We start from the raw sequence: 26,695 nt of genomic DNA, 5'->3' as shown, positions 1-26,695 counted from the left end.
CTAATTATTTTGCCTAATTTTCAAGAATTAATTTTTCACAAAACCCTTCAAGAGAGCCATTTCATAATTCTTTCATTTGGAATTGGGCAAGGCTGCTCAGTCATAAATAAATACACTGGCACATCACCATTTTAAAAAAGCCTTGTTTTTAACCAGTCATAAGAAATACAAGTCAATGAGATTATAAGATAAGGCAAATCATTAAAATCTAATGAAGGTAGCCAGATAGAAAAATCTCTAAGTAAAAAATTGTCCTGAAATAGCACATAATCAAGGCCCTGGTGACTTGCAAAGTAATTTCTAACCCTCTGGTTTTTGCCTGGATCTGAAGGCCAAACCATTTAGCTTTCCAAAAGCTGAGAAGTGTCCAACTGACAAAATTTTCTCTCTTATTCATTCAAGCCCCCAGATTGGTCCTTCAGAGGACACCAAAAGCTGTTTGCTAGAAAGAATATCCCCCTCTCATTTCCTTCTGCAAACACAGGAAGGACTAGAGCCACCAAGAGCTGGGGATTTCAAGACCCATCTGCAAGTTGACTCTATCCACATGCTGGGAATCTTTGAGGGTGGATGGATGGATGGGTATACATACAGTAGATAATTAGACAGACAGACACACAGACATAGATAAGTCCAGGGCTTTTTTTCTCCTAGAACGCCCAGAACGGAGTTCCGGCACCTTTTTTGGATGGAACCTTGTAGGGTTGGCAAGGCAGGTTGTATGACATATGTGAGTTCCGGCACCTTTTCTTTTTAGAAAAAAAGCACAAAAGTCAATCCAAAAGGAAATGGGTTAGTTTTGCTGAGTGACATAATCATGGGAAAGGGCCGTTCAAAAATGTGAAAAATAAATGAATGTTGATAAAATATTTGCTATCTTTGCGTTGGGAATTTCTAAATAATAACAAGAGGTCTTCCAAATCCTCCCAGACCTGTTTTGTTCTTTGTTTTTCCTTGTTCAGGAGGGCCCTGTGTCCTTTGAGGAGGTAGCTGTGTATTTTTCTGAGGAGGAGTGGTCACAACTGGATACTCACCAAAAAGAGCTGCATTGGGAGGTCATGCTGGAAAATCATAGGAACGTGGTCTCTCTGGGTAAGCATTAGCTACTCCCCAATGGGTGTTTAGGAAGACATTCTTTAATTAGATAACATCCGCTATTTCTTATTAAAAATCCCCATGCAGATGTCATGTCCTGGGACGGAGAAAAAATTTGCCCTTCTACTGCTCTGAGGAGGGAAAGTAATCAGTGGCACTCTGATACAGGGAAGGAAATTAATATGGCTTTATACTCTTTGATCTTTTCCCCTAATCTTGCTATCACTTTCATTTCTCTTTTCCATTGCAGGTGAAAATGGGCAGGAGAATAAAGATTCCAGAGAACCATTCCAAGTAATCAGTCCTGGAAATGGAACACAGAAACCTGCTATTAAAATGGAACTTGAAAATCATGAGAGAAACCAGTCAAATGATTGGAAACAAGAAAGCTCATCTTCCACTGATGCCCCAGTGCAAGATTTTCTTGCCCAAGAAGGAGAAATAGAGAAAAAATATATTGGAAATAGCGTAAAACTATTCCAAGTCAGATTAGATGTAAATGAACACTATCCAATCCAAAGCCAAAAAGCTTATATATGTGCTGACAGTTGGAAACATTACAATTCAACTTTCACTGTTACTTCTGAAATTGCATCCCTTACATCTCATAAAATGATCCAGACAGAAGAGAAGCCTTATAAATGCTTGGAATGTGGAAAGAGCTTCAGAAGAAGCAGTCAGGTTACTTCCCATAAATGGATCCACACAGGGAAGAAGCCATATATGTGCACTCAGTGTGGAAAGACATTTACTCAGAAGGGTAATCTTAATTCGCATAAGAGGATCCACACAGGGGAGAAGCCATATAAATGCATGGACTGTGGAAAGGGTTTCTGTGAAAATGCATCACTTATAAAACATAAAAGGATCCACACAGGGGAGAGGCCGTATATATGCAAAGACTGTGGAAAGACATTTACTCACAGCAATCAACTTACTTGCCATAAAAGGATCCACACAGGAGAGAGGCCATATAAATGTGAGCAGTGTGGGAAGGGATTTACTAATAGCAGTCATCTTACTTCCCATAAAAGGATCCACACAGGGGAGAGGCCATATAAATGCCAAGAGTGTGGGAAGAGTTTTTGCGAAAATGGGCCTCTTACTGTTCATAAAAGGATCCACACAGGGGAGAAACCATATAAATGCACAGAATGTGGAAAGAGCTTTGGTGAAAATTCATCCCTTATGAAACATAAAAGGATCCATACAGGGGAGAAGCCATATAAATGTAGGGAGTGTGGAAAGACGTTTACTCATAGCAGTCAACTTAGTTCCCATAACTGGATCCACACAGGGGAGAAGCCGTATAAATGTGTGGAGTGTGGGAAGGGTTTTACTAATAGCAGTCATCTTAATTCGCATAAAAGAATCCACACGGGGGAAAAGCCATACAAATGTTTGGAATGTGGAAAGAGCTTCAGTCATAATGGTTCCCTTACGTCTCATAAAAGGATTCATGCAGAAGAGAAACCATATAAATCTGAAGAGCTTGGAAAGAGCTTCAGGAATAATGACTTAATTTTGCCATAAATTTGGTGGACAATCCCTGCAAATTCTAGACTTTGTTAGTCAAATCTATGCCTTTCATATTTGTGTATATTAATTAGGAAAGGAGTCAGACCCTTATATTTGGCAGCTCCAGAGAGATGGAATTACCAATGAAAAAAAACAATGAGCACTTGCTCTTTTGATTATAAAGAGCAGATTTTTCTCTAATTTGAAGCTGGCCAATGCTACTGTATCTTAATAATGAAAATCGTTTTTTCCCTGAAGTGTATTTTCATCAGTTTTTAATTGATCTTGATTCTGTGACGGATGTGAATAGGCAGATATTTAACAAATGAGGCTGCCCAGGCAGGAGAAGATATATCTCTACAAACTTGATTGGTCTTTCTTCCACTATAGCACAGATGGAGGTACAAATTCAACTGATCCACAGTCACTTCCCATAATTTAATTTTTCCCTCTTTTGCCTAGACTTTGCCCTTCTCTTTCTTGTGTCTTAATATATTCATTTCATCAGATGGCTCTAAATTCTCTTTCCACTGGAAAAAAAATAGAAATAGCACAGCAGGTATTCTGAGGTTTGAAGGAATCTTATAATCGAAAGGGGACATAAGTTCCATCAATGTATGCAGAGAGATTCAATTGTTCCATTGATTGTGATATGGAATTAAAAGTGACAACTAAGAGGATTTGTGCTTTAAATTACTCATAAATTTTCCTTCCCTCCCTCCCTCCCTCCCTCCCTTTGTCTCAAGTTGGGTATAGTCAGGAGAATAAAAATGAAAACAACTCCATTATGCTGACGTTGCAAATTATCAAGAAGGAAAATCTTTAGAAATCAGTGGGGGACAAAATAAAATAATATGAAATTAAGAAAAATATCTCAGAAAGTTATTTAAATCTCCTCAGATAAGCAGACAGCAATCAGAAAGGGAACTGTCTCTGGGGTGTGAAGATACCAAAAAATAATCTGATTTATATCCATTTGTGTAGAACTGAGTCAAACAGTATCAATTAAGCAGAAGCTTTGAAACTTTTTTTTTTGTCAAAAGTCTCTGATTATGTGAGAATCATCATATACATATCACCATAGAGTCTGTGAAAAGAGCTTCAGGATGAAGAATTCCTCCCTCATAAAAGGAGCCAGAATGATGAGAAGACCCTCCAAATGCATGTGTAAAAAATTTTCTTCAAGCCTTGGGGCCTTATTTTGTCTTTTTATGTTGTGACAAGAGCTAAGAAATGGAATGGAATGAACAGAACGGGATGGGGAAAGCAAAGAACAGGATTGGAAGGGACCCGAGAGTCTTTTAGTCCAACCTCCTGCTCACAAGACCCTATATCATTTCAGACAAATGACTGTCCAGTCTCTTCTTAAAAATATCCAGTGATAAAGCATCTACAACTTCTGAAGGCAAGCCATTCCACTGATTAATTCTGAGGGGTCAAACTAGCAACGTCACGTAACATGTCGTGACACATCGCGACTTTTTTGCCATTGCCGGCAATGGGGTGGTTACTATTTCACTATGATGCATCTGGCCCATGGGCCAGCAGTTTGACATCCTGGGTGAATTGTTCTGCTAGGAAATTTCTCCTTCATTTCAGGTTGCTTCTCTACTTGATTAGTTTCCATCTATTGTTTCTTGTCTTTCCTTCTTGTGGTTTGGAAAATAAGTTGACCCAGTGGTGGGATTCAAATATGTGAACAACCGGTTCTCTCTGTGGATGCTACTTCTGGAAGTCTATTCTGGGCCTGGACAACAAAAAAATTAGCTACCAGTTCTGCCAAAGTGGTGTGAACCGGCTGAATCCCACCACTGAGTTGACCCCCTTTGTGGCAGCTTCTCAAATATTGGAATACTGCTATGTCATCCCTAGTCCTTCTTTTCTTTATACTAGCCATACCCAATTCCTGCAGCCATTCTTCCTATTTTTAGTCTCCAGGCCTTTAACCATCTTAGTTGTTCATCGGTGCACTTTTTCCAAAATCTCAACATCTTTCTTGTAATGTGGTGACCAAAACTGGATGCAGTATTCCAAGTGTGGTATTATTAAGGATTTATAAAGCAGTATTAATACTTGTGATTTTGATTCTATGCCTCTCTTTACACAATCAAGGATTGTATTAGTGTTTTTGGCTGCTGTCGCACTCTGCTGGCTCGTATTTAGAATATATTGAAGAGTACTGGGCCTAAAACGAAATCTTATGGGACCCCACTGCTTACTTCCGTCCATGTAAATGTAGTACCATTAAGGACCACTCATTGAGTATGGTTTGTCAGCCTATTACAAATTCATCACAAGTTCATCACAAGTTGTGGTCTACTTTCTCGAATGCCTTGCTGAAGTCTAAGTCTACTATGTAGACCATTTCGCTGGTCTACTAATTTAGTCACTGTCAAAGAATGAAATAAGATTGGTTTGGCATGATCTGTTTTTAACAAGCCTGTGGCTCCTTCTAGTTATAACTTTATTTGTTTCTAGATGTTTGCAGATCTGTTTTTTGATCATTTTTTCCCAGTATCTTTCCAGGTATTGATATTAGGCTGATTGATCTGTAGTTTCCTGGGTCTGTTTTTCCCCCTTTTTTTAAGATGGAAACCACATCAGCTCCTTTCCAATCCTCCAGTAGTTTCTGTGCTCCAGGATTTTTGAAAGGCATGGTACAATGGTTCTGAGATAACATCTGCCATCTACTTTAGAATCTGGGTCCTGGTGAATGGTAAGATCAGACAGTTGTTCTCTTACCATTTTCTTGCTTAATTTAATTTTTATTGCTAATCTACCTTCATGAACTAATACTTCAAGTTCACCCTGTTTGTTCCATAAATTTTGAGTGTTAGCGTATAGGCATTTGAGTCCTTTATAGGTCTTGGGTATGTTTCTTATATCTCCTACTTTGTAACGGGGATTTCCATCCTTCCCATCAATCTCTACTTCATTGTTTTTCTTGCTTGCTTCTTTCACTTTACTCTTTACCTCCTTATATGATTGGCTATTTAGTGGTTTTTGCTTGGAATCAGGTTCTTAATGTTGTGAAGATTGCCCTCCAAACACCCACAATTTTAGTGTAAAGCCTTTTTGATGAGTCAGTTGTTTTCCGAATATATTTTTTCCAGTTCTTGTGAGGTGCAATCCATCTCTTGCCAGTAGCCCTTCATGTAATCAGTGCAGACCATGGTCTAGGAAAATATGGGTTTTGTTGGCTTCTGGCTATATCTGCTTGCTTCTAGGCGTTCGCAAATCTGTTGCTTATCTTTCTCAGGATCTTCCCAAATATTAATGTCAGGCTGATTTGTAGTTTCCTACATTTCCCCCCTCCTTCTTTGAGGGAAAAAAAAGGGAAAAGTCTAAATTAGATTTAAATAAAATTAAATATCAATGGTATGATTACTCACTAGATGTATAAAATACTTTCCCCTTGGTTGTATTAAAAACCATTAAGACATGAAAATGAGCACAGTGCACACACCTTCTCCAGCAACACGCAATGGCTCTGAGTTAGCACCCCCTTCCTAAACCTTGCAAGTTGATGTTGCTGCCTAAATAGCTCTTTAATGCTCAGTGTGTTAATACTCCAAAAAAAAAAGGCTGAAAGTGGCATCCATTTTTTGCTCTTTGCAAAAATCCTCCCACTGATTGGGATGAGGAGTTGTCTCAATGTGGTTGCTTTTCTGATTGCGGCCCAGCTCCAGGCAAGAATCCATCAGGATATACTGCTCATAGCAGCTTGCAATGCTGGCAGTTGACTGATATCCCTCTTAACTGCTTGAAATAGTTGCTAATTTCCATACGGAGGCTCCCTTCTGTTTGCTGTTTTCTGATCAATTTTCTCCTATACACCCAGCCACCCAGTGTCTTGGTGCTTGCTTGTCTAGGCTAAGGAGCAGGGTGAATGAAGCTGCCTCTGGACCTTGTCAACTGTGGCTTAATTAGCCACAGCTGGAACATCCAGTGTGGATCCTTGGGAGCAAGCTGAATACTTCAGTGCCATCTCTCCATTTTTTGGGGTTGGACAGCCCTTTGGGGAAAAGCAGAGGCTGTGTGGTGCTTGGGGAAGTAGGGGCAAAAGCAGTGTTGCCTGGTTGCAGAGGCTCTTCCTAAGCGCAGGCAGCAATTCTAGCTCTCCTTCTGCACAGCAGACCAACAGAATTAGCAATTACAGGTAGTCTTCAACTTATGACCACAACTGAGTCCCAAATTTCCATTGCTAACCAAGAAGTGAATCCTACCCCACTTTGCAACCTTTACTACAGTTGTTAAGTGAATCTTTTCAGTTGTTATGTTAGTAACACAGTTACGTAAATTTGGCTTTTCCTTTGCTTATCAGGTCACAAAAGGTGTTCACCTGACCATGGGACACTGCAATTGTCATAAATATGAGCCAGTTGCCAAGCATCCAAATTTTGATCACGTGACCGAGACTGCAAGAGTCGTAAATGTGAAAAACATAATAAGTCACATTTTGTAATACTGCTGTAACTTTGAATGGTACCTAAATAAATGGTTGTAAGTTGAGGACTACCTGTAAAAGGAACCTGAACAGGTAAAGAAAAGAGCTGAAGAAAACATTTCTTTTAAGTTGCTTTTTAACCACTTTCCCCTTCTAGTTCAATTCTTTGGTTTGCTAGTTAGAACTAAATTTCTTTTTCTTGCATTGTCACCTCCAAATGCAGAGGAATCTCTTCAGATTTGTGGAGTTTTGGCTAAAACAAAACCTGTGCAATTTTTTTCTCCTCCATTTATTAATTTAAAGATATTCCCATTGCCTTAAATTTCCCAAAGATCTTAAGCTTCCTAGTCAGAGTTCATTCCTGAAATGAATTCTCCATTAAAACATTTATTCCTCATGGTATTTGGGCCTTATATTCTCTTTTCACTATTTTTCTTCCTTCATTTTGCAATTCTACTTTTTCTCCAGTCACAGATGAGATGCCATTTCCCTCTCTCTTCATTTCTGCACCAGGATAGCTCGCTGTGAGGTAAACTTTCTAGAACATCCATGAGTTTCAGCTTTTTCTCCATTTTGTAATTGGATTATTTTTTAATATTTCTTTTTCTTCAGCATTATTCTCTTTGTTAGGGCAGCAGTATATATTGAATTAAAGAAATAAAAACTGACAGAAATCTCCATTTTCCAGGTTGTGGCTTCGCTGCCCATGTCCCATCTTCCTCCACTTCAGGCCAGAATTCGCAACAACCACAAGACACAAATTGTCTTTCCCAGAGAGTCTCCTGGTCCTCCTTTTCTGACTGCCTGGCTGTTTTTGACAGGATCTGGCTCCTTTCGAGGCTTCCTCCAATCTCTGTAGAGCCTTCACAGTGGCTGTTCTTGAGGGAAGCAAGTTTAAATCCTCCAGAGAGATTTTTTCTTCATCTCCACAGACGGTTTCTGGACAGGAAGGAGAGGAAGATGGAGAAACTGCCACCTCTGGAGACGTCGAAGCCTTTCTCGGATAGGGAGCCATTGAAAGGGGCCTTTCCTCCTACAGTCATGCCCGTCATCCCTGTTCTTCCCTTCCCTTCCCCTCAGATGAGCTCCTCTTTCCCGCCCTTTCGGGGAATCCTCGCACTCTGCGCAGAATCCTCCAGGGGGCGCGCTCTTCCAAGAGAAGGGAACACCAGGCGCTTCCCCATTGGGCCACGGGAGGCGAACGTCACAACGGGCTTTCCAGAGGAGGTGTGACGTCACAAACGCTTGCCGCTCTAGGACAGCGCTCGCTCGCCTTTTAACCCAGCTCCACAGGAGGAGGCGGCGGGAGAGCCTCGCCGTGGGGGGGGGGGGGAAGAGATCCACACGTGTCTTAGGTGTGTGTGGGGTTCTTCCGTGCAAAAGGGGGAGGGGAGACCCGTGCAGGGACTCCTCCAGATCCAAGCGGGGCGGCCCCTCCAGCTGCCTCCTTCCCAGGGGAACCTCGGCCCTGCGCTCGGCTGAACTGATTGGGGCTCCGGGCAGGTTGTGTGAACCTGCCTGCGTGTCAGAAGGAGACTGGGCTCTGCAAAGGCCAGCCAGAAGAAGGGAAAGGAGACATTTCCAGGCAGGGTCATTTCCTGGCTTTTCCTTGGATGTGAACCGAACTTGCATGGTTTGTTCACCTGATTTGGGTTTGACAGGTTGTGTTAGACAACGAATCCCACAGTGTGATACTTGGTTGGAGTATCACAGAGGAGAGGAGTGTAGAATGTAGAACAATGGTTCTCAATAGTCGAAGACTACTCAACCAGTCGTAAGTCGAGGACTACTCAACTGGTGCAGCACCGTTTGCAGAATGGGACTTTTGGCGGGCTCAGCAGGGCAGAGACAGCCTGGACAATTCCTATTGGCTTTTGAAAGCAATAGAATTAGACTCTATTCAAGAGAGTCTATTCTATTGGCTTTCAAAAGCCAATAGAATAAAAGGGAGTAGCACAGCTAAGGGGAAAATGGCAGACTGCGTTGTTTGGCGACCCCCGTGAAATGGTCGTTCGACCCCAAATGGGGTCCCGACCCACAGGTTGAGAACCACTGATGTAGAATGAATAGAATAATAAGAATATAAATATAAGTAACAGAAATAGAAATAATAGAAATAGAATAAGAACAGAATAGGAATAGAATAAAATAAGTTGAAAGGGACCTAGGAGGTCTTCTAATCCTGCTAACTCAGTGGTTCTCAACCTTTTTAATGCCGCGACCCCCAACCGGTCGTAAGTCGAGGACTACTCCACTGGTGTACCACCGTTTGCAGAATGGGAGTTTTGGCGGGCTCAGCAGTAGCACAGCTGAAGGAAAAGGGGGGGAAAATGGCGGACTGCGTTGTTTGGCGACCCCCGTGAAATGGTCGTTCGACCCCAAATGGGATCCCGACCCACAGGTTGAGAACCACTGTGCTAAGGCAAGAATCCCTGTTGTTGTTAATTGCGAAGTCGTGTCCGACCCATCGCGACCCCATGGAAAACGTTCCTCCAGGTCTTCCTGTCCTCTACCATCTTCTGGAGTCCATTTAAATTCACACCTACTGCTTCAGTGACTCCATCCAGCCATCTCATTCTCTGTCGTCCCCTTCTTCTATTGCCCTCAATCTTTCCCAGCATTAGGCTCTTTTCCAGTGAGTCCTTCCTTCTCATTAGGTGGCCAAAGTATTTGAGTTTCAACTTCAGGATCTGGCCTTCTAAAGAGCAGTTAGGGTTGATCTCTTCTAGGACTGACCGGTTTGAACGCCTTGCAGTCCAAGGGACTCGCAGGAGTCTTCTCCAGCACCATAGTTCAAAGGCCTCAATTCTTTTGCGCTCAGCCTTTCTTATGGTCCAACTTTCACAGCCATACATTGCAACTGGGAAAACCATGGCCTGGACTATACGCACTTTTGTTGGCAGGGTGATGTCTCTGCTTTTTAGTATGCTGTCTAGATTTGCCATAGCTTTCCTCCCCAGGAGCAAGCGTCTTTTAATTTCTTGGCTGCAGTCCCCATCTGAGGTGATCTTGGAGCCCAGAAAAATAAAATCTGTCACTACCTCCATTTCTTCCCCATCTATTTGCCAGGAATTGAGAGGGCCGGATGCCATGATTTTGGTTTTCTTAATGTTGAGTTTCAAGCCTACTTTTGCACTCTCCTTCTTCACCCGCATCAAGAGGCTCTTTAGTTTCTCTTCACTTTCTGCCATTAGAGTGGTATCATCTGCATATCTTAGGTTGTTGATATTTCTCCCGGCAAGAAATATCTAGCCCTGCCTTTCTCATGATGTGCTCTGCATATAAGTTAAACAGGCAGGGCGACAGTATACAGCCTTGCCGGACTCCTTTTCCAATTTTGAACCAATCAGTGGTTCCGTGTCCAGTTCTCACTGTTGCTTCTTGACCTGCATATAAGTTTCTCAAGAGACAAATGAGATGGTCTGGTACTCCCATCTCTTTAAGAACTTGCCACAATTTGTTGTGATCCACACAATCAAAGGCTTTAGCATAGTCAATGAAGCAGAAGTAGATGTTTTTCTGGAACTCCCTAGCTTTCTCCATGATCCAGCGTATGTTGGCAATTTGATCTCTAGTTCCTCTGCCTCTTCGAAATCCTGCCTGTACTTCTGGTAGTTCTCGATCCACATACTGCTGGAGTCTAGCTTGTAGGATTTTAAGCATAACTTTACTAGCATGTGAAATGAGTGCAATGGTGCGATAGTTTGAACATTCTTTGGCATTGCCTTTCTTTGGAATTGGAATGTAAACTGACCTTTTCCAATCCTGTGGCCACTGTTGAGTTTTCCAAATTTGCTGGCAAATTGAGTGTAGCACTTTTACTGCATCGTCTTTTAAGATTTTGAATAGCTCAGCTGGAATACTGTCACCTCCACTAGCTTTGTTGTTGCTCAGATTTTCTAAGGCCCATTTCACTTCACATTCTAGGATGTCTGGTTCGAGGTCAGTGACCATCTCATTGTGGTTATCTGGGATGTTAAGCTCATTCTTGTATAGTTCTTCTGTGTAGTTTTGCCATCTCTTCTTAATCTCTTCTGCCTCTGTTAGGTCTCTGCCATTTTGGTCCTTTATCATGCCCATCTTTGCATGAAACGTTCCCTTCATATCTCCAATTTTCTTGAAGAGATCTCTGGTCCTCCCTATTCTGTTGTTTTCTTCTATTTCTTTGCACTGTTCATTTAAGAAGGCATTCTTATCTCTTCTAGCTACTCTCTGGAATTCTGCATTCAATTGGGTGTATCTTTCTCTTTCTTTGCCTTTCGCTTCCCTTCTTTCCTCAGCTATTTGCAAAGCTTCCTCAGACAGCCATTTTGCTTTCTTGCATTTCTTTTTCTTTGGGATGGTTTTAGTTGCTACCTCTTGTACAATGTTGCGAACTTCCATCCATAGTTCTTCAGGCACTCTGTCTATCAGATCTAATTCCTTAAATCTATTTGTCACCTCTACTGTATATTCATCAGGAATATGATTTAGTTCATACCTGAGTGGCCTAGTGCTTTTCCCTACTTTTTTCAATTTAAGCCTAAATTTTGCAACGAGAAGCTCATGATCTGAGCCACAGTCAGCTCCTGGTCTTGTTTTTACTGACTGTATAGAGCTTCTCCATCTTTGGCTGCAAAGCACATAGTCAATCTGATTTCTATGTTGACCATCTGGTGATGTCCATGTGTAGAGCCGTCTCTTGGGTTGTTGGAAAAGAGTGTTTGTTATGACCATCGTATTCTCTTGACAAAATTCTATTAGCCTGTGCCCTGCTTCATTTTGTACTCCAAGGCCAAACTTGCCTGTTATTCCGGTTATCTTTTGGCTTCCTACCTTAGCATTCCAATCCCCCATGATGATAAGGACATCATTTTTTGGTGTTAATTCTATAAGGTGCTGTAGGGCTTCATAGAACCGGTCAATTTCATCCTCTTCAGCACCAGTGGTTGGGGCATAGATTTGGACTATTGTGATATTGAATGGTTTGCCTTGGATTCGAATTGAGATCATTCTGTCATTTTGGGGATTGTATCCCAGTATTGCTTTTCCTATTCTTTTATTGACTATGAAGGCTACTCCATTTCTTCTGAGGGATTCTTGCCCACAGTAGTATACCTGATGGTCATCTGAGTTAAATTCACCCATTCCTGTCCATTTTAGTTCGCTGATTCCTAAGATGTCGATGTTCAGTCTTGTCATCTCTTTTTTGACTACGTCTAGCTTGCCTTGATTCATGGATCTTACATTCCAGGTTCCTATGGAGAAAAAATCTTTACAGCATCGGACTTTCCTTTCACCACCAGATATATCCACAGCTGAGCGTCCTTTCGGCTTTGGCCCAGTCGCTTCATTCTTTCTGGCGCTACTAGTACTAGCCCTCTGCTCTTCCCCAGTAGCATATTGGACACCTTCCGACCTGAGGGGCTCATCTTCCAGCGTCATATCTTTTTGCCTTTTAGTACTGTCCATGGGGTTTTCATGGCAAAGATACTGGAGTGGTTTGCCATTTCCTTCTCCAGTGGATCACATTTTGTCAGAACTCTCTGCTATAACCTGTCCGTCTTGGGTAGCCCTGCACGGCATAGCTTATAGCTTCATTGAGTTACGCAAGCCCCTTCGCCACGACAAGGCAGTAATCCATAAAGGGGAAGAATCCCTATACCAGTTAAAAAAGAAAGCCCTTTTTTGTGAGAAGAAACAGAGAATGTATTTGGTGGGTTTTCCAAGTCCATGATGGATATCATTCCCATATTTTGCATCTCTCTCCCCCCCCTCTCTCTCTCCCTCTCTCTCTCTCTCTCTCTCTCTCTCACACACACACACACACACACACACACACACTACAGGACTCATTTTTTCCAAGCCACTTAAGTTCTATTTCAGTAAAGTACTTCCTTACATGGAGACGAGTCTTGTTCAATGGTTAAATTCTCCACTCTCTAATTTATTTTCCTTTTGCCTTCTCAGATATACAAACTGGAAGCCATTTGTACGCCTTCATGAGCCAAAATTATGTCTTGGGGAAAGAAGGCTGAAGAATGTGCTGTGTGGTCTGTCCTGCAGCAACCAGGATCGATCCTATGAATGAAAAGGCATTTGGAGAGCTACAAGATTCTTGAGACCCATTTGGAGTTACGCTAGAGGAAAGAGACAGAATGGAGACACAACTTTTACCAAGTGAGGGAACTGGAAAAGGCCCTTCTGCTGTTTGGCCTGGCTGCTATAGGGAGATCCGGGCAAGAGCTGGCCAGAAGATCCTAGAGGAGAAAACCATTGCCCATTCAGAGATTCAGTCATGGAACTTCAGGAGCATCCAATACCAGGAGGCTGAGGGTCCCCGAAGACTTTGCAACCGACTCCACAACTTTTGTAGGCGATGGCTAAGACCCGAAAAGCACACCAAAGCCCAGATGCTGGACCTGGTTGTTCTGGAACAGCTCCTGGCTATCCTGCCCCCAGAGATGGAGAGCTGGGTACGGGAGTGTGGAGCAGAGACCAGCTCTCAGGCAGTGGCCGTGGCAGAAGGCTTCCTTCTGAGCCAGGCGGAGGAGCAGAAGAAGCAGATTGAGTTGCAGGTGAGAGACATTTGTCTCTGGACTCCAGGATGGTTTTAGGGAATAAAAGAATACATTTGAATACTTCACCCCTTCCTACCAGAATTCTCTGCATTCATATGTGAAGATGTCCCACTAATTGCTGTAGGATACTGTTCCATTGGTTTCTCACTCAGCCTCACTCACGGATATTGGGGTCTTTGAGGTTGTGTTCAGAGAACAAGAATCCACTTAACGTTGTGTGTTGTCTCTTTCATTCTTTTCTCTTTCCTCCTATTTCAAGTCCTTCACTGGAGAGATCAGATATCCTGAGGGAAGAAGTAATACATCAAATCCCTCTCAAGAGCTGTTTTCCTGCAGGATCTCTGAAGAACATCCAAGTCAGGACTCCTCAGGAGGTAATCAAAGGTCCTTCCATTATCCAGAAGGGTCCCAGGTGTCTCCTCTTGTCTATGACTATTATTATATAGAATACATCTTTCTATGTCTTTAATACCGTGTTTTAAAATTCTCGATCCCTCACAGGGATGAGTCAAATGAAATCTCCTTTTGATGGAGCTGAAACCGTGGTTGAAACTCCAAATCAAGTAAGTGGGGGGATTTAATTCATTAGACTTAATAATAATAAAGTTGGAAGGGACCTTGGAGGTCATCTAGTCCAACCCCCTGCTCAGGCAGGAAACCCTACACCATTTCAGACCAATAGCTGTCCAGTCTCTTCTTAAAAACTTCCAGTGTTGGAGCATTCACAGCTTCTGGAGGCAAGTTGTTCCACTGGTTAATTGTTCTAACTGTCAGGAAGTTTCTCCTTAGTTCCAGGTTGTTTCTCTCCTTGACTAGTTTCCATCTGTTGCTTCTTGTCCTGCCTTCAGGCACTTTGGAGAATAGCTTGATTCCCTTTTCTTTGTGGCAGCCCCTGAGATATTGGAACACTGCTATCATGTCCCCCCTCATCCTTCTCTTCATTAAACTAGACATACCCAATTCCAGCAACCGTTCCTTATATGACTTAGCCTCCAGTTCCCTAATCATCTTTGTTGCTCTTCTCTGTACTCTTTCTAGAGTCTCAACATCTTTTTTACATCGTGGTGACCAAAACTGGATGCAGTATTCCAAGTGTGGCCTTACCAAGGCATTGTAAAGTGGTATTAACACTTCACGTGATCTTGATTCTCTCCCTCTGTTAATGCAGCCTAGCAATGTGTTGGCTTTTTTGGCAGCTACAGCACACGGCTGGCTCATATTTAAGGGATTGTCCACTAGGACTCCGAGATCCCTCTCACAGTTCCTACTATTGAGCAAGGTACCACCTATACTGTACCTGTGCATTTGATTTTTTTTTTTTTTACCTAAGTGTAGAACCTTACTTTTTTCAATAATGAATTTCATTTTGTTAGATAGCACCCAGTGTTCAAGTCTGTCCAGATCCTCCTGTATCCTAAGCCTGTCTTCTGGAGTGTTGGCTATTCCTGCCAGCTTGGTGTCATCTGCAAATTTGATGAGTTCCCCATCTATCCCCTCATCCAAATTGTTGATGAAGATGTTGAAGAGCATTTCCTTTTGCTCAGGAATCAAGTTGATGTGCCAGTGTATTTACTTATGTTTGAGCAGTGTTGTCCTAAGTCAAAGAATTATGAAAAGAAAGCGTCTCTTGAAGGATTTTGTAAAGACTTCATTCTTGAAAACTAGGCAGAGTAATTAGCACAAGAAGAGTTAAGTACTGGTCTTCAAAAAGTATTTCCTAGTAAGAATCTTGACTACATCTTGTATGTTGCTCAGGAACACGGTGATAACCCAGTCCGAACAAGAAGGAAAAATGAAAGGAGGTTCTGTGTACATCATCATTTTTAAAAAGCCTTGTTAACAACCAGTGATAAAAAAAAATAAGCGTATCACATTAAAAGATAACACAGACTATTAAGTTTAATGAAGGTAGCCAGATGGAAAAGTCTCTGAAAAAGCAAGCCCTTGTGGTTTATAAAGTAATTTCTAATTCTCTGAATTCTGCCTGGATTTGAAGGCCCAAACTCTGTGGCTTTCCAAAAGCTGATAAATGTCTAACCCAGAACATTTTCTCTTTCTTCTCTCCTGTTCAGCCAACCACTCAGACTACCAACAGTTTCTTTCCAATGTCTATGGAGATTCTTAGTCATCCAGGTCTTCGTTGTTCCCAAAGATGCTTTTTTCATGAGGCAACTGGACTTTCTTGGGTTTTTTTGAAGATGTTTCGCTTCTCATTCAAGAAGCTTCTTCGGCTCTGACTGGAGGGTAGGGAATGGAAGGATTTCTGCAAGGAGTATAAATCTTCCACTCCCCACCATCCAGTCAGAGATGAAGCTCCTTGGATGAGAAGCGAAACGTCTTCAAAGAAAAGTCCACTTGCCTCGTGAAAAAGCATCTTTGGGTTTCTTTCCAATCTGAGGAAGGAGAGTTGTGTGTCTCTGGATATTGATGGCGCCCCACCCAAACCCCTGGCTGCCTCTCCCAGCACTTTCATGGAGGCGTTGAGCATGGACAGGATTGGCCCTTCAACAGACACCAAAAGCTGTTTGCTGAAATGCTAGAAAGAAAGTCCTCCTCTCCTTTACTTCTGCAAACATAGGAAGAATTGGAGTCGCCGAGAGCTAGGGATTCCAAGGCCCATCGGCACAAGAGTGAATGGATGGATGGATGGATGGATGAAGATATATATAACATTAGATCAGTGGTTCTCAATCTGTGGGTCGGGACTGCGCCCCTCCCCCAACGCCCCCCCCCCTGCGAAGCCAGAAGCCGCGCACCCTCACAGTTCGACTGCCGTGCCCCCTCCCACAGCCCCGTAGACCCCCCCCCTTTCCCCTCCTCTGAAACAAACACACAATCCCCTTCCTTGAATCCTCTCGTTCCTCCCTTCTGAATTAAAACGAAAAGAAAACCAGGTTTTTTTCTTTTGTGCTCTTTACATATTTAAACCGCTAGAACAGTGGTTCTCAACCTGTGGGTCGGGACCCATTGGGGTTGAACGACCATTTCACGGGGGTCGCCAAACAACGCAGTCCGCCATTTTTTTCCCCTTTTCCTTAGCTGTGCGACTCCCTTTTATTCTATTGGCTTTTGAAAGCCAATCGAATAGACTCTCTTGAATAGAGTCTAATTCTATTGGCTTTCAAAAGCCAATAGGAATTGTCCAGGCTGTCTCTGCCCTGCTGAGCCCGCCAAAAGTCCCATTCTGCAAACGGTGCTGCACCAGTTGAGTAGTCCTCGACTTACGACCGGTTGAGTAGTCCTCGACTTACGACCGGTTGGGGGTTGCGGCATTAAAAAGGTTGAGAACCACTGCATTAGATACTTAGACAAACGTTAGCTTAAATGGACTTCAGAAGATGACAGAGGACAGGAAGGCCTGGAGGAACGTTGTCCATGGGGTTGCAACTAACAACAAGTTAGACAAACAGACATAGATAATAGCAGAATTGGACATTTAGGCACTGACCCTTGGCCATGCCTCCTTCTCCTGAAACCCCTTGCCTCAGCCCATTTGCAGCCAGCTTTCCTCCTCTGCTGGCCCTCCCCCAGCCATTCTCCACGGCCAATGGGTCCCTTGACCTCTGCCCCACACCATTCGGCCCAGGCCATTCGCCAAGGCCTCCTTTGTCCCGGGCCTTTGGTTGCACGGGACAAATACCTGCTGGCCAATTAGATGGCAGGTAGCAGCCATGGCGCTGCGGGAGCAGTGTGCGATTGCTGATAGGTAATTGCAGGGGCTTGGGGGGAGCGTGGCTTCTGGCGTTGAAGTGGGGACATGGGGGCATGTTGAGGAGCTAGTTGATTATCCCCCCCCCCCAAGATTCCCTAACTTTAAAAGAGCTCTTGGATGGCAACAGTTACCCAGCACGAGGAGCTCAGGAGAAAGAGGTGCGGGCAATGCTAACTCCCAGGAAGGAGGAGCTCAGAGGGAGGGAGGGAGGGGGGCAAACAATAGAAATCAAACCAGATTGACATAGAGCATGGTAACCTTGCTCCTACTCTGCACAGATCCCCATCATCCCCAGCCCAGCAGGGGGCTTTCTGCTCCACCGTTGCAGACAAAGAGTGGGCCTCAGTGAGGAGGAGGAGGTGGAGGACACAAATGTGCTTCATGGGTAACTTCCAGCACACCAGAAGTGACCAAAACCTGCTGCAACCACCCAGCAGATAGATCAGAGGGGGATAAAAATCAAACAGCCCCCCCCCCACTGCCAATCCTCAACAGAAAATGCTCATGACAAGAAAAATCTTGGACGGGGAAAAGCGGGGCAGGGCGGGCAGGTAGGCGTCTTGCTCGGCTGCTGGTCGGAGGGGGGGGGGAAAGGGGGCAGCTTCACCCCCCCAAAATGCTGTCCTTTTACGAGGAATGAGAGGACAAGGGGGGGGGAAGGTTAAAATAGAAGAGTGTCTCTCAGTGATTTTCTTTCCCACTTCCTTCTAGCGCAGTGGTTCTCAACCTTTTTAATGACCCCCCCCAACCGGTTTTAAGTCGAGGACTACTCAACCGGTCGTAAGTCGAGGACTACTCAACTGGTGCAGCACCGTTTGCAGAATGGGACTTTTGGCGGGCTCAGCAGGGCAGAGACAGCCTGGACAATTCCTATTGGCTTTTGAAAGCCAATAGAATTAGACGCTATTCAAGAGAGTCTATTCTATTGGCTTTCAAAAGCCAATGGAATAAAAGGGAGTAGCACAGCTAAGGAAAAGGGGGGAAAAATGGCGGACTGTGTTGTTTGGCGACCCCCGTGAAATGGTCATTTGACCCCAAATGGGGTCCCAACCCAACCACTGTTCTAGCGGTGTAAATATGTAAAGAGCACAAAAGAAAAAAAGTTGGCTTTCTTTTCATTTTAATTCAGAAGGGAGGAACGAGAGGATTTGAGGAAGGGGATTGTGTGTTTGTTTCAAAAAGGAGGGGAAAAGGGGGAACTACGGGGCTGTGGGAGGGGGCACGGCAGTTGAACTGTGAGGGTGCGCGACTTCTGGCTTTGGAGGGGGGGCGTTGGGGGAGGGCGCAGTCTTTTTAAAAGAGCAAAACATGGCAAAAAATAAAAATCTCCCATTGCGCCCCCCCCAAGAGCTGGATGCGGATATAATTCCATCTTGTTTTTATTCTCCCCCCCTCGAGTGCTATTCACACTTCTCTGGCAAAGAGAAATTGAGAAAATTTGCACTTAAAAAAATGAAAGTTATTACTATTGGATGACCCCAGGACACTGCGACCATCATAAATACGAGTCGGTTGCCAAGCACCTGAAATTTAATCATGTGTCCCAGGATGCGGCGACCGTCATAAACAATGAGTCGGTTGCGAAGGCTCTGAATTTTGGTCAGGTGGCTCCTATATATGACAGTGCTGTTTGTGAGGTTGCTACTGTTCCTGTGTGATGAACTTTGACCTGAGGTTCAGTATGCCCTTTTGGTATTCTAATGGTGGTGGGTTAATCCTCTTATGTCCTAAAGGTCATGTACTGCTTCTCTGGAGCTGGAGCTGGAGCTGAAGGCATTTTGCTTATGAATAAATAGCCCAGTCTTTCTGAATAGGATTATCAAATTTGCATTTCTACAGAGTTTGGCCTGCTGAGTTTCTGCTTGGGGAGAGAGAGGGGGGGGCTGGCTGGCTTCTGTCTAAGATTTTTAATATTATTCCTTTGGGGAAATATAATATTCTGCCTTTTCAATATCCCCCAAAATACTTCCTTCTCTGGGGGGGAGGTGCTGACTTCCTACAGTTCCCCCCCACACCTGCCTGCTGCGTGGTTGCCACAGGTTTTGGTCACTTTTTTTTTTTACAGATTTTATTTATAATACAATTAAAAACAAACAAACATTGGATTTGACGTGACATTCCAGTATATACATTCTTATCAGATTATTCCACCTTTTACAATCAATTCTTCATTTCTACATATACATCTAAGTATTATATACAATACTCGTTCTAAAATGACATATATTTCTATCTTAACATTCATCTTTAATCCCGACCGTCCTCTTCAAATTCCTCCAGCGGTAAAATTTATCCCAGGTTTCATAATAAACTGATCCACTTTTCTCTTTTAATATCATTGTGAGCCTGTCCATTTCTGCACGTGCTAATATTTTATGTATTAACTCTTCCTCTATGGGAATTTCCTTGCTCTTCCATTTTTGCGCTAAAGCAAGCCTAGCTGCAGTCAGGATGTGTAGCAGCAGGTAGATGGTTCCCTTGCTGTATTTTTCCGTCGTTATTCCCAACAAGAAGAGTTCAGGTTTTAACTCTAAGTCCAGTGTTAATATATCCCTCAACCAGTTTCGTGTCCTGTTCCAATACTCACGGATCTTTGGGCATTCCCACCAGGTTTTGGTCACTTCTGTCGTGGTGGGAGGTTACCCACAAAGCATTCCGGTTGCTGAGCTTGCTTAAATCTTCTTCCTCCACCTCTTTCTCCTCACTGGAGCCCCCCTTTTGTCTGCAACGGTGGGGCAGGATGATGAAGACCTGCCCTCTGCTCCCTGTCAAGGTTTGACTTCCTTTCTTTGCCCTCCCTCCCTCCTTCCCATGCTTGTAGCTTCCTCTTAGCCCCTCCTTCCTGGGAGTTAACATTGCTGGCACCTCTTTCTCCTGAGCCCCTCGTGCTGGGTAACTGTTGCCACCCAAGAGCTCTTTTAAAGTTAGGGAATCTTTGGGGGATAACCAGCTAGCTCCCCAACATCCCCCATACCCCCACTTCAACACCAGAAGCCGTGCCCTCCCCCCAAAGCCCTTGCAATCATCTATCGGCAATCACATACTGCTGCTGGAGCACCATGGCTGCTGCCTGCCATCTGATTGTCCGGCAGGGTATTTGTCCTGTGCATCCAAAGGCCCGGGACAAAGGGGGCCTTGGCGAATGGCCGGGGCCGAATGGTGCGGGGCAGAGGTCAAGGGACCCATTGGCCGTGGAGAATGGCTGGGGGAGGACCAGCAGAGGAGGAAAGCTGGCTGCAAATGGGCTGAGGCAGGAGGCTTCAGGAGAAGGAGGCATGGCCAAGGGTCAGTGCCTAAATGTCCCATTCTGCTATTATCTATGTCTGTCTGTCTAACTATCTAATGTTATATGTATCTTCATCCATCCATATAATAATAATGATAAAGCTGGAAGGGACCTTGGAGGTCATCTAGTCAAACCCCCTGCTCAGGCAGGAAACCCTATACCATTTCGGACAAACAGTTGTCCGGTCTCTTCTTAAAAACTTCCAGTGTTGGAGCATTCACCGCTTCTGGAGGCAGGTTGTTCCACTGGTTAATTGTTCTAACTGTCAGGAAGTTTCTCCTTAGTTCTAGGTTGCTTCTCTCTTTGGTTAGTTTCCATCCATCCATCCATCTACTCTTGTGCAGATGGGCCTTGGAATCCCTAGCAATTGCACGCTGCTCCTGAAGTACCATGGCTGCTGCCTGCCATCTGATAGGCTGGTAGCTGTTTGTCCCATGCAGCCAAAGGCCTGGGACAAAGAGGGCCTCAGCGAATGGCCCCGGCCGAATGGCGCGGGGCAGAGGGCAAGAGGCCATTGGCCGTGGAGAATGGGTGGGTGAGGGCCAGCAAAGGAGGAAAGCTGGCTGCAAATGGGCTGAGGCAGGAGGCTTCAGGAGAAGGAGGCAAAAGATCTTAGACCCGATAATAGAAGGAAACTGCACTTACTTTCTTTTTTATTATTATTATTATTTTAGACCAATGGTTCTCAACCTATGGGTCGTGACCCCATTTGGGGTCGAACGACCATTTCACGGGGGTCGCCAAACAAAGCAGTCCGCCATTTTTTCCCCTTTTCCTTAGCTGTGCTACTCCCTTTTATTCTATTGGCTTTCAAAAGCCAATAGGAATTGTCCAGGCTGTCTCTGCCCTGCTGAGCCCTCCCAAAGTCCCATTCTGCAAATGGTGCTGCAACAGTTGAGTAGTCCTCGACTTACGACCAGTTGGGGGTTGCGGCATTAAAAAGGTTGAGAACCACTGTTTTAGACCAACAAAACAAAACAAAGCACAACAAACATTACACACATACACACGTAATATATCCTTTTTTGTTAACAGCAGTTTGTAACAGTACTCTTCTATTCTTTAAATTTCCCCCTCTTTCTTCTTTGAAATATTGAAATATTTGTCCTTATTGCCCCATTGTTTCTTATTTACATTTTCCTTCTTTCATATTCTACCACTTACTAGGAATCCAACATTATTCATTGTAGTAACACTCATATTTTTTATAAGACTCGACCGGAATTCCATCTAAGCATGGTGATCATACAAATATTCTCATATTATTTAGTGCATATACTGTTTTTACTCTAATACTATTTCCAACATTAAAACATTTCATCCAAGTATATTTATTTAATTTTATTTTTCTTTGACCTATATAATAATTCCTCCTTTCTTGTTTTATGCTAATATTATGTATAATGTTTCTAAATTTTACTTTCTCTAGTAATTTTCTATAATCCTATTTTATGTAAACTTCCTAAAGATACATCACATCTACATCCAATTTCCTTAAATTGTTAAAACGTCTAAACTCTTTTTCTTGATATATTTAATCCATTAATATTTATAGAAAAGAGCTTAATTACGTCTCCCATTTTTAACTTGATCCATTTTTTTGTTTTTATTTTGTTTTATACTTCTTGAGAAACTGGACTTACTTTCATTGGACGGCATTGAAAGAATACAGAACCTATCATGTCTACGGGTGGTTCAAAAGTGTGAGAAAGAAATAAACGTTGATTAAAACCTTTGCTCTTTTTGTTTGGGGAATTTCTAAACAATAAGACAGATTTTCCAAATCCTCCCAATCCTGTTTTGTTTTGTTTCTTATTCAGGAAGGTCCTGTATCCTTTGCGGAAGTGGCTGTCTATTTCTCCGAGGTGGAGTGGTCTCACTTGGATCGTGACCAAAAAGCGTTGCATTCAGAAGTCATGATGGAAAACCATAGGAATGTGGCTTCTCTGGGTAAGAATTTGCCATCAGAGTGTTCAGGAAGACAATTTGTACTTAGATGCCATCAGCTGTTTGTATAGTATAGGAGGTACACGTACAGTGTAGGGGGTACCTTGCTCAATAGTAGTAACTGTGAGAGGGATCTCAGAGTCCTAGTGGACAATCCCTTAAATATGAGCCAGCCGTGTGCCGCAGCTGCCAAAAAAGCCCACACAGTGCTAGGCTGCATTAACAAAGGGATAGAATCAAGATCACGTGAAGTGTTAATACCACTTTACAATGCCTTAGTAAGGCCACACTTGGAATACTGCATCCAGTTTTTGTCATCACGATGTAAAAAAGATGTTGAGACTCTAGAAAAAGTACAGAGAAGAGCAACAAAGATGATGAGAGGACAGGAGGCTAAAGCATATAAGGAACGGTTGCTGGAACTGGGTATGTCTAGTTTAATGAAGAGAAGGATGAGGGGGGACATGATAGCAGTCTTCCAATATCTCAGGGGCTGCCACAAAGAAGAGGGAGTCAAGCTTTTTCCAAAGCGCCTGAAGGCAGGACAAGAAGCAACGGATGGAAACTAATCAAGGAGAGAAGCAACCTAGAACTAAGGAGAAACTTCCTGACAGTGAGAACAATTAACCAGTGGAACAACCTGCCTCCAGAAGCAGTGAATGCTCCAACACTGGAAGTTTTTAAGAAGTGACTGGACAGCCATTTGTACGAAATGGTGTAGGGTTTCCTGCCTAAGCAGGGGGTTGGACTAGATCAGTGTTTCCCAAACTTGACAATTTTAAGGCATGTGGACTTCAACTCCCAGAATTCCACAGCCAGCGTTGCTGGCTGTGGAATTCTGGGAGTTGAAGTCCTCATGCCTTAAAATTGTCAAGTTTGGGAAACACTGGACTAGATGACCACCAAGGTCCCTTCCAACTTTATTTAATTAATTTATTTATTATTATTATTATTATTATTATTATTATTATTATTATTATTATTATTGTAGTTATTATTTTAAAAAATCCCCATCCCAGAAGAGAGAAGGCAAAGATCTGTGCTTCTCCTGCTCCGAGTAAGCAGAGAGGTCAATGACATTTTGCTTAGATGCATCCTGTGCGATTTCTCCTCTGAATATTTCCATTTGTTTTTTAACCAACCAATGAGAAATGAATCCTTACTATGAGTAGATGCTCAGCTCCAGCAATTCCAGCTTTTTGGGAACAGAGGCTTTCCTATCTGTGCAATGAAGAACTGTGAGTTCTTCAGCAATTGGATTAATGACTTTTCTTCCATTGCGTCTTCTAATACCTTGTATGTTTCCCCTGAGTCTTCCTTAACTGAGAATTGACAGATTTAAATAAGGACAAATTTATTTATTTATTTATTTATGAGACTTATATACCGCTTTAAGTGCTAGCACTCTCTAAGCGGTTTACACCAGTAAGCAATGTATATATATATATTTACATTGCCCCCAACAATCTGGGTCCTCATTTTACCTACCCCGGAAGGATGGAAGGCTGAGTCAACCTTGAGCCGGTGAGGTTTGAACCGCTGACCTGCTGAACACAGTCAGCTCAAGTGGCCTGCAGTACTGCACTCTAACTGTTGCGCCACCTCGTACACCTTGTACACAAAAAGGATGGTTTAGATATTTTCAAAGATTTATGGCTGATACATTTAGAAATTCTCTTTTCTGTACCATACCAGTGTAAGCAGGCAAAACTCCAAAATGCTAGCATTTGAAAAATTCCTGAAGGAAGTTCCTACAATTCGATCTTATTCCCTAACCTTGTTATCATTTTCATTTCTCTTTTCCTCTGAAGGCAATTATGGGCAAGAGAATAAATATTCCAGAGAACTGTTGCAAGTGATCAAGGCTGGAGATGGAACAGAGAAACCTTCAGTTCAAATGGAATCTGAAAAGCATGAGAGAAACCAGTCAAATAATTGGAAACAAGAAAGTTTGTCTTCCATTGAGGCCCTAATGCAAGGGTTTTTTGCCCAACAAGAAGAAATAGAGAAAAAATATATTGGGAATGGTGTAAAACTGTCCCAGAACAAATTAGATGCAAAGGAACACTATCCAATCCCAAGTCAAAAAAAAGCTTATATATGCCCTGAGAGTTGGAAACATTACAATTCAACTTTCACTGTTCCTTCTGAAAATGCGTCCTTTACATCTCATAAAATGATCCGGACAGAAGAGAAGCCTTATAAATGCTTGGAATGTGGAAAGAGCTTCAGAAGAAGCAGTCAAGTTACTTCCCATAAATGGATCCACACAGGGAAGAAGCCATATGTGTGCACTGAATGTGGAAAGACCTTTACTCAGAAGGGTAACCTTAATTCGCATAAGAGGATCCACACAGGGGAGAAGCCATATAAATGCATGGACTGTGGAAAGGGCTTCCATGAAAATGGATTGCTTATAAAACATAAAAGGATCCACACAGGGGAGAGGCCATATAAATGTGTGGAGTGTGGAAAGAGCTTCTTTGAAAATGGGTCTCTTACTGTTCATAAAAGGATCCACACAGGGGAGAGGCCGTATGAATGCCAAGAATGTGGAAAGACATTTATTTACAGCAGTCGGCTTACCTACCACAAAAGAATCCACACAGGGGAGAGGCCATATAAATGTGAGCAGTGTGGGAAGGGATTTACTATTAGCGGTCATCTCACTTCCCATAAGAGGATCCATACAGGGGAAAAACCATATAAATGTGCAGAGTGTGGAAAGAGCTTCTGTGAAAATTCATCCCTTATGAAACATATAAGGATCCACACAGGAGAGAAGCCGTATAAATGTGTGGAGTGCGGAAAGGGCTTTACTAATAGCAGTCAACTTAATTCACATAAAAAAATCCATACAGGGGAAAAAACTATATAAATGTGTGGAGTGCGGAAAGAGCTTCAATCATAATAGTTCCCTTATGTCTCATAAAAGAATTCATACAGAAAAGAAATCATGTAAATATGAGTAAACGATGGGAAGTGACTGGATGAATTGAATTTCTACCTCCATCTCTGCTATAGTGGAGGAAAGATTGATCAAGTTTTGTCATGAACAGATACACCTTTGGGGAAGCAGCACCTGTTAAATGCCTGTTTACATCCATCCCAGAATCAAGATCAACTGAAAATCGATAAATGTAGTCTTAACAAGAGATTTTCATTACAGAGCTTCAGGATGAGTGATTACCTAATTTCGCCGGGTAAATTGGAAAATTCACACAAATTCTAGACTTTCTTGTTTATACATTTCATATTTGCATATACTGATCTAGGAAAGGAAAAATGTTTTGAGTCAGACCCTTATAACTGGTAGCTCAAGGTAAAATTGCCAATGAAACAAAAAAAAAAATCTTGCACTTGCTTTTTTTTATTATAAACAGCAGATTTTTGAAGGCACTGTAATTTGAAGATGGCTAATGCACCTTTGTAACGAAAATATCTTCTGAAGAGTATGTTTACTCTTGGAATACTGCATCCAGTTTTGGTCACCACAATGTAAAAAAGATGTTGAGACTCTAGACAAAGTACAGAGAAGAACAACAAAGATGATCAGGGGACTGGAGGCTAAAACATATAAGGAACGGTTGCTGGAATTGGGTATGTCTAGTTTAATGAAGAGAAGGATGAGGGGGGACATGATAGCAGCGTTCCAATATCTCAGGGGTTGCCCCAAAGAAGAGAGAGTCAAGCTATTCTCCAAAGTGCCTGAAGGCAGGACAAGAAGCAACAGATGGAAACTAACCAAAGAGAAAAACAACCTAGAATTAAGGAGAAACTTCCTGACAGTTAGAACAATTAACCAGTGGAACAACCTGCCTCCAGAAGCGGTGAATGCTCCAACACTGGAAGTTTTTAAGAAGAGACTGGACAGCCATTTGTCTGAAATGGTATAGGGTTTCCTGTCTGAGCAAAGGGTTGGACTAGATGACCTCCAAGGTCCCTTCCAACTTTATTATTATTTATCAGTTTTCAATTGATCTTGATTCTGGGAAGGATGTAAACAGGCATTTAACAGGTGCTGCTTCCCCAAGCAGAAGAAGGTGTATCTGTTTATGACAAAGCTTGATCTATCTTTCTTTCACTATAAGCAGAGGTGGAGGTAGAAATTCAAGTCGTTCTCAGTCACT

At 42.8% G+C, this 26,695-nt stretch overlaps 1 protein-coding gene and 1 pseudogene across 1 annotated transcript in view; both read left to right on the top strand.

Moving 5' to 3' along the window:
- Positions 1-3,293, top strand: part of LOC120301603 — a 106,029-nt gene extending 102,736 nt beyond the window's left edge. Inside the window, 2 exon segments of the mRNA XM_039329050.1 lie at positions 1,717-2,335; positions 2,393-3,293. Coding sequence (XP_039184984.1) covers positions 1,717-2,335; positions 2,393-2,628 — 855 coding nt within the window. The 3' untranslated portion in view covers positions 2,629-3,293.
- A 5,136-nt stretch (positions 3,294-8,429) lies between these two features.
- LOC120301598 lies at positions 8,430-26,147 on the top strand (annotated as a pseudogene).
- Positions 26,148-26,695: the final 548 nt, after the last annotated feature.

Source organism: Crotalus tigris, unplaced genomic scaffold, assembly GCF_016545835.1.
Source record: "Crotalus tigris isolate CLP2741 ecotype Arizona unplaced genomic scaffold, ASM1654583v1 scf7180000024386.1433019, whole genome shotgun sequence".
Lineage (NCBI taxonomy): Eukaryota > Metazoa > Chordata > Lepidosauria > Squamata > Viperidae > Crotalus > Crotalus tigris.
The sequence above is the reverse complement of the archived record's forward strand: the minus strand, read 5'-3'. Positions and strand labels throughout refer to the sequence as shown.